At 31.6% G+C, this 11822-nt stretch overlaps 1 protein-coding gene across 1 annotated transcript; it reads right to left on the bottom strand.

The window, feature by feature from the left end:
- Positions 1 to 349: 349 nt before the first annotated feature.
- LOC107057827 (F-box/kelch-repeat protein At3g06240-like) lies at positions 350 to 1159 on the bottom strand. The gene has a single exon (XM_015302841.1). It carries the CDS (start codon positions 1157 to 1159, stop codon positions 350 to 352), a length of 810 nt encoding a protein of 269 aa, XP_015158327.1.
- Between the last annotated feature and the right edge of the window lie 10663 nt (positions 1160 to 11822).

Genomic DNA, 11822 nt, shown 5'->3' with positions numbered 1-11822 from the left:
AATTATAGGTTTAGAAGAAATATACCTAAAATTAGAGGAGTTATTGTTTTTTTCCCGGCTGTGTAAAATCAAAAGGCAATTGTGCTTTAGCCAAGTAATGGTTCTCTTAATTATAGGTTTAGAAGAAATATACCTAAAATTAAATGAGTTATTAATTAATGAGAATTTAAATACTCAAATTGAAGGAAAGAAAGTTGCATATATAGTTTTTGACGGGTTCAACCCCAGTACTTCATAAAAGGAATGCAAGAAAATGTTGATCCAAAATTATTAATGAAACGATAAAAGTACCTATTATAAATTTATAACAATAACATGCATGGTATCAAAATTTAAAAGTACAGATCGATTAATGGTCCAGATCTTCATCCTCTCGTTGTTTAATTTTCACTAAGCTCTCCTTATAATAAAAAACTCCACAACCGCCATCATACTCTGCATCTTTTCTCAAGCCCGGATGTTGAAATCCAAGATGCCTCGTCTTGTTAGTCCGAACATCATAGGAGACCAGTTGAAAATCTTTCGTTGCCAAAATGAGAGAGCTATCATAACAAGACTTAATCCTAAAGAAGCATTGAAAGGTAACAAGTTTGTTCCATACACCTGGTTGAATCATTACCCATATATCATAAGCAAACACAATATGCGGGTTCAAGTTCAAGATGGCAATTATGGAACTATCAACCGACATCAAACCCAACATGTTAGTATCAACAGATTGATGACCTGGCCCTTCAATCTCTTTAAATATTTCACTCCCAAATTCGAACAAAAGAATGGTGTAATTACTATGGCGGCCCCCAGTTAGCAGCCAGTAATAAGTTCCATTCAAATAAGCAGTACCAAATGTGTGTTTCACGTCTATAAAGTAGGGGATTTTAGGTTTGAAAATTCTCCACAAGTCCCTAGAACACGAGTAGACCGATGCATAATGTTCACACAAATTATTAATGTGAAAGTAAACCACTTTATAGTCATAAGTCAAGGGGTCCAATCCAAACCCGAACACCAGGGAATCATGGATTGTGGCTACTGGGATAGGGAGATGGAGGGGTTTCACCTCCCTAGTCGCAAGATTCCATAATGCACATGAAACCTCACGATCAATTTCTCCAACCATAAAAAACAAGCCATCCACAAAACCGAAGAGTTGTTTCATACCTATGAATCTTCGAGGATGTTCTTCGGAAATAAAGGTTATGGAAAGGTCGTCATCATCATCATCATCAATGTCACCATTATAATAAATCAAGAGTTGTTGGGGGGGGGGGTATGATTTTTCAAGTGTTGTTGAACAAATTCAGGGGTTTTGATAAGAGTTCACCAATTCTTACAAACACATTTGAATCTCAACAACGAGGTCACCTCAACAAAATCTCCTTCACTATATCTTCAAGGGAATTAGCCAGACAACCATCCATAGTAGTAGGGCTAATCATGAAAAGAAATGAGGAGGGATTCAACCAGCAATTTGCTTCCTTAAATAGACAAGCAAAAATTCCTCATTTTACTATCATTAAATTTTATTCTACTTTTAGTCATGCAAATTAAAATACTTTGACTACATTTCTCACATTAAATTTTATTCTACATTTAGTGATGCAAATCTAAATACTACTTCCTCCTTCTCATTTACTTTGAATACTTTTCCCTTTACCAGCCATTTAAGGATTTAGAATAAATTATTTACTAACTTTATCCTTTAATTCTTTTACATTATTCTATTTATGTCTTATTCAAACAATACTTAATTTTAAGGGCAAATGAATATTTTAAGTAATTCTATCTTGATTTTATAAATTGACAAATAATTTAGGACAAATGCTTTAAGTACGTAATGTAAAATAATAATATGGGAGGAAGGAAGTATGAGAAAGAATATATTTTGTACTTTAAAAGGAAAAAAGAAATACAGTACTCATTCTATATATTTTTAATTGTTCAGTATACAACTAAACCCGCAAGCACCTTAAGCAACTTTTAGTAGACTACCACAAAACTGAAGGGAGAAGAAAAAGTGACTTCCTGATTATTACTGAACTTCATTTAGCCAATGAATCTACAAGCTAATTTTCCTAACACAATTTTTTCATATTTGACTAGTTCTTTCTCTTATAGGAAAAAATTTGCTTTGCTAGTTTTCGCCTGACATTTGATTATTTTAATCATAACAAAAATCTCATCGGAAGCTCAGAAAGATTGTTGAGAAGATTAAAAGCAGGATGGTGCTTCAATCCACCATGATTTTTTCCCTGGGACAATATGTTTCTTTCCTAAGGAACTATTCATAGATATTGTGTAGGACAAAATATGGATACAAAAAGTAATCCATGAAAACGCAATTCGCTCAATTTAGCCAATCAAAAATTTTTACTGATATGTAGTCCAAATTAACTTATGACGAACAGTCTTATAAAAATATTTATAAAAAATATTTTTTTTATTTCAAAGATCACCTGTTAACCTTCTTAACCTTATCATGTGCAAATTTACTCTAGTTTTATATATGTAATTTCTTCTAGATTTTTGGTGTTACTTAGGGGTTTTTTTTGTTCTATGTCCCCCCCCCCCACCCTATTGTAATTATTTCTAATAAAATAAGGCAGTGGTCAATGCCAAACCCATTTTAACTATTTTATTCTTAAGAAAAGGAAGACCCTGCCCATTGGGGTTAAAACCTGGTTGAAGAAAGACCAACATTCTTTCTAAAAAATAATTGAAAGACCAACATTCAAGATTCGAGCTTGAAAAAATTATTTTTTAATTCACTATCAAATTTATATAGCATCATGCAACTATTAAAACGACAATGAATTTTATCATACGATAATCCTAACTTGGAAATCAATCTCTTTGTCTGATAGAAATTCTTAGGTAAGTTAAACTCTGAATTAACTAGTTCACTCAAAAGATCAACAATTGAGTCCATAGTCATATGAGGAACACTCCAATCTAATTTAATATTCATTAATTTAACAGCAACTAACAAGGCAGAATGCGGACCCCTTCACATAGTGGACAACTAGTCTCTTCTAATTGTTCATAGAAACTTCTTGCTTGTTCATTAGGAGCTTCATCAAAATATTGTTCGGGTTTCACCCCTCCTTGAATCCCAAAAGCATCATTGACCATTTCATGAACTCTATCATGTTGAAATGCATCATGTTGAACCCTATCATGTTGAAATGCATCATGTTCAACCCTATCATGTGGAACCCTATCATGTTCAACCCTAATTTGGCCATGTGGTGCAAGAATACTATATCCATCCATGGGAAACAAATTATAAAACATGTCATTCAATCCATCTATTTCTTCATGATCAACCCATCCAAAATATCTAGGCGTAAATCTATTACGACACAAATGAACCATAAGTGTATCTGAATTAAAAAAATTCAAGCACCTATATGCACTATAAGGGCATCTAATCATTCCATTATTCTTTAAAATACCAAGTGTTAGTGCATGATCAATAAAACTTCTTACATCGTCAATAAACTCAGGTTTTAAACCACTACACCAGTTTTATAATGCATGTTATACATCCACAACTGATGATACATCGATAAAAATATATATTGTCAATTATAAATTAAATTTATTAATAATTTAACTACATTAAACTAATTTTATATTGTCAATATATATTTATTATTACTTAATAATTATATTTGTAATTACTTATATATATTTAGTTAATTTATATACCTAAGTTCGTAAATACAACATTTCAAGATCAACAAAATTCAGGCTTCATTAGCTCATAAACACTACATTTCATCAAGATTTCTAATGTTTACCAACTAAGTTCATAAATTCTACAATTCAATATATATTTCTAAAGTTCACAACTTAAAGTTCATAGATAAATCCTACAGTTAATAATTCAACATTTCTATAGTTAAAGCTTAATTCGTTCATAAAGACTACAATTCATCAAGATTACTAAAGTTCACAACCTAGGTTCATAAATTCTACAATTCAAAATTTATAAAGTTCTAAATCTTACAATAATTCAAGATTTCTAAAGTTTAAACTTAATTAGCTCATAAACACTACATATCATCAAAATTTCTAACGTTCACGACCTAAGTTTATAAATTCTACAATTCAATATATATTTCTAAAGTTCATATATAAATCCTACAATTAATAATTCAACATTTCTAAAGTTTAAGCTTAATTTGATCATAAAGACTACAATTCATCAAGATTGCTAAAGTTCACAACCTAAGTTCATAAATTCTACAATTCAAGATTTCTAAAGTTTAAAACTTAATTAGTTCATAAAGACTACATTTCATCAAAAATTTCTAACGTTCAACACCTAAGTTCATAAATTCTACATTAATTTAAGATTTCTAAAGTTTAAGCTTAATTACTTCATAAAGACTACAATTTATCAGGATTTCTAAAGTTCAAACCTAACTTCATAAATTCAAGAACAATTACAAAATTTCTAAATTAAGTTCACAACTTAATTTCAAATAAATCCTATCCAATTCAAGATTTCTAAACTCTAATTAGCGTAATTAGTTCATCAGGACTACAATTCAACAAGATTTCAAGTTCTAAGTTTAAGTTCTAAATTCAAGTTATAATTAAGTTCTAAGCTGTAATTACAAGTTATAATTAAGTTATAAGTTCATGACATTCAAGTTGAATTTTTCTAAGTTAGAGTACAAAATTTTCAAATTTCAAGTATAACTAAAGTTCAAAATCCTAAAATTCAAATTCATGAAACTATGAAGTTCTAAGTTCTAATTTATACAAACAAAAAAAAAATTCTAATTTCAACTTCAAAAGATTCAATAAACTACATAGGATAAACTAACTAATAAATCAAAAATTACTCAATTGAAAAATACTAACCCTAACCTTAATTTAATGAGAAGAGAGAGGATGAAGGGGCAATGGGGTCACGGCACAGTAGGGAGGTCAACGGCAACTCCAGGACCTACGAGAATGGCAACAGCAGGGAGGGCGGCGGCAGCAGCGGGGAGGGTAGCGGCGTCTGGTGGCAGTTTAGAGAGAAGAAGAGAGGAGAAGAGAGAAAGAGGGAAGGGAGAAAATGAAAAAAATCAGATCTGGTTCTCCAGATATTTTAATAAAAGTAACGGACAACATCGTGAAGTCCGTCGCTATTTTGATCAAACATCATATCATCATATCATATATATTATTAAAAGTGGGGAAAATCTAAGTCAAAAGTTGGATAACGAAAATACCCCATACCTACTAATTTATTTTCTTAAAATTATTATTTTTTAAATTCTTTTTCATTTAAAATCAACTTCATAACTACACCTCTTCATTTTCATAACTTATCCTAATAATATTCATTAATTTTGTGCCTTTAACTCACTCATTATCATCTTAAATTAATCTTATTTTCTATTTCTTTTTAGCTTCCATCGGTCAAAAGAAATTTTCATATTCTTTTACCTTCTATAAAATCAATAGTATTAGCCTTTGGGTCATTATCAAATTATTGTATGCTTTCTTTTTTAAAATACTCAATATTTGATGTATTATTAGCACTTTCTCCAGCAAAACTATATTTTTTTTATATTAATTTCTTAGACCTTTGTTTTGCTCTTAAAATTTTTGTTCTCGTTTGTTCTTTGTTGTTCTTTGCTTGCGTTTTCAATCTTCAAAATTTGATTTATATTATATGGCTTATTTTACTTAGTCATTTTTTAAATTCTGGCAGCCGCTCAATCTCTTGATTTTCTTCTCTATTATTTTAAGAAATTTGTACGAATTGGCATAGAATACACGTGAAACGCCTGTGTTCGAGAACTAGTTTTAAAAAAATGACATACTAAGTGACGTTGTATGTTGCTTTATTAAAATATTTGACCACTATTTTGATCAAAATTGCGACGGACTAAGCAGCATCGTCTGTCTCTTATATTAAAAATTTTGATAAATTAAAATTAGTTAAAAATGACACACGGTGTCATAATTAATTAATTTTTACATATTTATATTTTTTATTAAAAGTGACGGACGGTCTCCCTACCTATATTAAATAATTAAGTAATACTATATATATATATATAAATGAACGACTTAGAGCCACTATCTGTAGTTTTTAATAAAAATAATAATAACGGACACCGTCGCAAATAACATCGCTTTTGCAGTGGTTTTCCTTTCCATCGTTTTGCACCACCAATAAATTTTATTCTACATTTAGTCATGCAAATCCAAAATACTTTGACCACTTTCTCATATTAAATTTTATTCGGCAATTAATCTTGTCAATCTAAATACTACTCCCTCCTTCTCATATTACTTTGACTTATTTTTTCCTTTTACCATCCATTTAAGGAATAAGAATAAATTTTCTTACTAATTTTATCCTTTAATTCTTTTAAATATATTCTATTTATGTCGTACTGAAATAATTATTTCAAGGATCTTTCTAAAAAAAATTAATTAATTCTATCTAAATTTTATAAATTGGCAAATAATTTGAAATGGATATTTTAAGTAATGTGAAATAGTAATATGGGACGGAGGAAGTATGAGAAAGAATATATTTTATAGCTTAAAAAGGAAAATGGAAATACATAAACAAGATTCATTCCTTCCATTTTTACTTGTTTAATATAGAACTAAACTCGTAAGCACCTTAACCAACCTTTAGCATACTCCCGAAAAATTGAAGGACAAGGGAAAATGACTTCCTCCTTATTATTTGAAGAGAAGTAAAGAAAAATGAACTGGATAGGATCGTTTGGGGAATTTTCTGAGTTTGTATTTCTTTTTGCTCCTCTATTACAAAGCTACTAAGTATACAAGTAAGAAAGGGACTGAAATGTAAGAAAATAAAGTTTATAATAAACTACAGTTGTGTGACAGCACATGATACCACATGTACTATTTTCTGGAGGCATCTATTCTAGACTATGTATGATGGTATCTATACATGCATATGTATCTATACATTAGAGTGAAATGCTGGATAAGTGAGCTTGCTTACATACAATGGGCAAGACTCCTAAAGGCCCAAATAAAATAGTCCATTAAGTAATAGAGGTCATATCAGTTGCCTTTCTTCTTTCTCTTTTCTGATCATCATCTTCTTTCTTAGGATCAAGCGGGTCACCAAAAATGTCACGACCCAAGCCTAGGGCCTAGACGTGACATGGCGAATGAGGAACCCGAAGGAACACCAAACAAGCCTCTCAAACTTGTCATCACACTTCATCGGTCGCAGAAGTACATTCAACATTAATTAACGGGAAATAGGGACTAAGGGCAAACCATTTCAAAATGACATCATAGAACAAGAGTCAAGCTCATTTACAAAATACTTGTCCAACGCACACCTCTACATACATAGATAGGACGGGGCCATGACATTCTACCGGCTCCCCTCATAATCAAAATACAATTGCAAGCTAAAGTCTCAAAACATAGGAGTAGGAAACATAACATAGCCCTCGAATCATTGAGGACTCACCAACAACTCGGATAAGCACCGTACTAGCCACGTGAATGAAGAGAAGGATCAAGAGTAACTCCGGTCCCTACATGGTGACATCATGTAGGCAAAATATACATATAGCTTCATATGTGTATAATAATACAACAATATAATAACATTCACATAATGCCCTTCATGGCCTCAATTCACAATAATACAACAAATAACCACCTCCACCAAAGGTGGATCAAACCAACCAATAACAATTATATCAATACTAAGAGATTAAGCCATCTTACCATTTTCCAAAGCCATAACCAACATTACTCAATTCCCTACTAATTCAACATTTTTCATAAAATAGGTCAACTTACCCTTTTCCAAAGCCACAATCATCATTCCTCAACTCTCCAATAATTCACAATAGATAAGCATAGCTAATAATAAAAATCAACTATTCAACTCCATTTAAGCATAATTCTATCATCATTCAATCACAAACAATAATCCCACTTCATATGCCAACTTTTGGAAATTTGCAAAGACATGGGTTCATGGAATTTCCTTTCTTAAAACCATCAATAATAACATAAATCATCATTAAAACATTTAATGCAAGAACCCATGTTAGAATTCAAAATTAGGATTTTGAGTTTTTGAACAACTTTTGAAATCTTTTGGATTGACTCTTTGATTGAAGAAGGAATCAAAGATGAAGAGTCCCCATACCTTAATCTTCAAGAACCAAACGAAATTGGTGAAGAAATCAATAGCCACCATCCACCCTAGCTCCATCTTTCACCTTGAGCTTCCATGGGGTTTTGAGAGAGTTTTTTTGAGAGAGGGAGGGTTTCTTTTTTTCTTCCTAATTGGAGTGATTTAAATGGAAGAATTTTGGTCAAAAGGGTTTTATAATTTCTAGGAAATACATATGCCCTTTGGAAAAAAATGGTCCAACACTTAGGAAAAAAAAATGAAGCGGGTGAACAGTAAAAATGCTCACTGGAAATTGCCTTTCCTGCCGGACAGATTTTACGAAAATGAGCATAACTTCTTCGTCCGAACTCCGAATGAGGTGAAACGAAGTGCGTTAGGTAGCTAACTCAAAGGGCTTTCCATGGATATGTTATTGTCCACCCAATAATTTGTGTGCTAGGAGATATGACCCTCAAAGTAGACCCTCGAAAAAGGCTTCACTTGGAAATTTCGGATTTTGATACAGTTGCTCTAAAATTTGGGTTAGACCCATTCCCCACTCAATTTAACCCCCTAAACAAGAATATGAAGTCGGATTTTCGAAAAACGAAACGGATTTTTTTATATATAGCTAAACAAGTTTCCGGTAACTTCCGAAGCACATTTTTAAGAACTTTTTGGGTCATTTCAAAAAACATCCCCCCTCAAGGGGGAGATCGGAGATCGGATTCCTAACTTTCCAATGAAGTGTCGGTGTAGTGGTCCTGCCAAAACCTTGGTGAAGAGGTCTACCAACTGAGAAGAAGATGGAACAAAAGACAATGAAATCAGTCCATCAAGAAGCTTTTCACGACTAAGTGACAATCCAGTTAATTATGTTTCATTCGTTCGTGAAATACAGGATTGCGAGTAATATGTATGGTAGCCTGATTGTCACAATGAAGGTTGATAGGTAGTGGAAGAGAAAGAGAGAGATCAGAAAGAGACCGGACAAGCCATGAAATCTCTGCAACTAATCGTCGCATGGATCGATATTCCGCTTCAGCTAAAGAGAGGGATACCACAGTTTACTTCTTAGATTTCCAAGAAATGGGAGAACCACCGAGACTGATATAAAATCTACTAAGACGTGTATCGAAACACGCAGCCTAATCAGCATCACACAAAGAAAGGATCTGAAAAGAAGGATCACAACTCATAAAAAGCCCAAGATTTGGATCCTTTTTCAGATATCTCAAGGTGTGAGAAGCAGCATGTAGATGACCAGATTGAGAGAACTGCATAAATTGACTCAAAGTTTGAACACCATATGATAAATCCGGACGTGTATGGGTCAAAAAATTTAGTTGCCCCAACAAACGTCGATAAAAAGTTGGATCTTAAAGAAGAGTGCCAGAATCGGAGTTTAGTTTTACCGATGGATCTAACGAAGTGGAAGCAGTGCGAGTACCAACGTTAGGATACTCAAATAGCAACTCAAGAGTAAATTTTTTCGGTGTGATTACAAGTCCATCTGACTCAGGTAAAATTTCCATACCCAAAATATAACTTCCCTAACCAAATCATTGATTTTGAATTCTTTATCTAAGAAAAGCTTCAACTCTCTAATTTTCTCAACGTCATTACATGTCATCAGAATATCATCAACGTACACCGCAATAATAGTAATCAATGCACCAGAAGATTTAGAGAACAAAGAATAATCATTCATAGAATGCGAGTAACCCCTTGTACTCAAAGCTGAAGACAACCGCGAATACGACTATCGAGAAGCAATGAACATGTCATTGCATTTTTTCCACTTTCCAAACATAGGTGAGTCTTTCTTTGGAATTTCAATGTTTCTATTTATGAAATCTAACTTGTTCTTAGCTGAAAGTGATACTAACACTCCTCTTTCTAGTTTCCATAACTTGTGCCATCAAAAATCACGTTGATAAGGTTCATCCCAGGTGAATCTGATGGTGTAAGATAGTAAGGGTGATTTGAATCCACTACATCTTTGTTGGCAGTGCTAGATTCAGAAACAGGAAGAACGTCAGTTGCATCTCCCATTTTGAATATCAAAATAAGAAGAAGAAACATATGAAGAGAATTAGAAGAAAAAAAACTGGAAAGAAGAATAATCATGATGAATTCTTCTAGTTTTGCTCTGATACCATGAAGAGAAGTAAAGAAAAATGTACTAGATAAGATCATTTGGGGAATTTTCTGAGTTTGTATTTCTTCCTGTGTGACAGCAAAAGATACCACTTGTACTATTTTCTGGAGGCATCTATTCTAGACTATGTATGCTAGTATTTATACATGCATATGTATCTATACATCAGAGTGAAATGTTGGATACGTGAGATTGCTTTCCTACAATGGGAAAGACTCCTAAAGGCCCAAATAAAATAGTTCATTAAGCAATAGAGGCCATATCAGTTGTCTTTTTTTCTTTCTCTTTTCTGATCATCATCTTCTTTCTTAGAATCAAGCGGGTCACCGGAAATATTATTGAACTTCATTTCGCCAAAGAATCAGCAAGCTGATTTCTGTTGGACTTTTATAAATACACTGAAGAGACAAGACACCGACAACTTTTAACTTTGTTACAAGCAAGTAAACAACCTGATAGATTAATGAATACAATTGTACCACTCTAATGACTGTATCAACATACAGTTTTGTATCACCCTTTATATATTAGCTTGTATCTATCGAATATAATTTGTATTGCTATATTTTTGTATCATGAATATATATACAATCAATACAAATGCAAATGAATATTATTATTTTTAATGTTAAAATGCATATTGCTAAAACAAGTGCGCGTAACTTTTGTATGCAAGAGTAAAACTTGAGTATATATTGTAAATTGGAATAAAGGGAGAAATCAGTACACATTTAAAAATATATACTTTGACTACATAAATAAGAATTAACATTTTTACTAATTTTATCCATATACTCTTTTGACTAAATGAATAAAAAAAAATGACAATGGAGGAATTATTTTGAAACCTTTAAAATATTTATGTATGTGATCAATATTTTTTACATTTAGGCATGGAAATCAATATACTTGACTACATAAATAAAAATTAACATTTTTACTAATTTTATCCATATACTCTTTTGACTAAATGAATAAAAAAAAATGACAATGGAGGAATTATTTTGAAACCTTTAAAATATTTATGTATGTGATCAATATTTTTTACATTTAGGCATGGAAATCAATATACTTGACTACATAAATAAAAATTAACATTTTAATTAATTTTATCCATATACTCTTTTGACTAAATGTATACATGAAAAAAAAATTAACAATGAAGGAATTCTAATGAAACTTTATAATCAATACGGTTTACACCCTCAAAAAGAATTAATTTAAGGGGTAAATAGAAAAAAAAAAATTAATTTTATCTAAATTCTGTAAATTGCTAACTAATTTGGGATGAATAATTTTTAGTAATGTAGAAAAAATAATATGGGACGGGATCCAAATACCAACATTCTTGTACATGCTGTGTTGTTAATCTATTAGGAGTTGCTTCAGAAATGTATGTTTTGTTGTAGTATGAATTTATTTAAACAATTAATGCACTTTTTTGACTAAATATGTACATGAAAAAAAATTAACAATAGTGGAATTCGAAGTCTCCAACTTATTCTCTACTCAAATCTTCAAACA

Source organism: Solanum tuberosum, unplaced genomic scaffold (genome assembly GCF_000226075.1).
Source record: "Solanum tuberosum cultivar DM 1-3 516 R44 unplaced genomic scaffold, SolTub_3.0 scf00382, whole genome shotgun sequence".
NCBI lineage: Eukaryota > Viridiplantae > Streptophyta > Magnoliopsida > Solanales > Solanaceae > Solanum > Solanum tuberosum.
Note: the sequence above shows the minus strand (reverse complement) of the source record. Positions and strands in the feature narration are given on the sequence as shown.

Bases quoted from the DNA above. Each gene is read 5' to 3' on its own strand.
- LOC107057827 (XM_015302841.1), bottom strand. From the start codon at position 1,159: ATGAAACAACTCTTCGGTTTTGTGGATGGCTTGTTTTTTATGGTTGGA.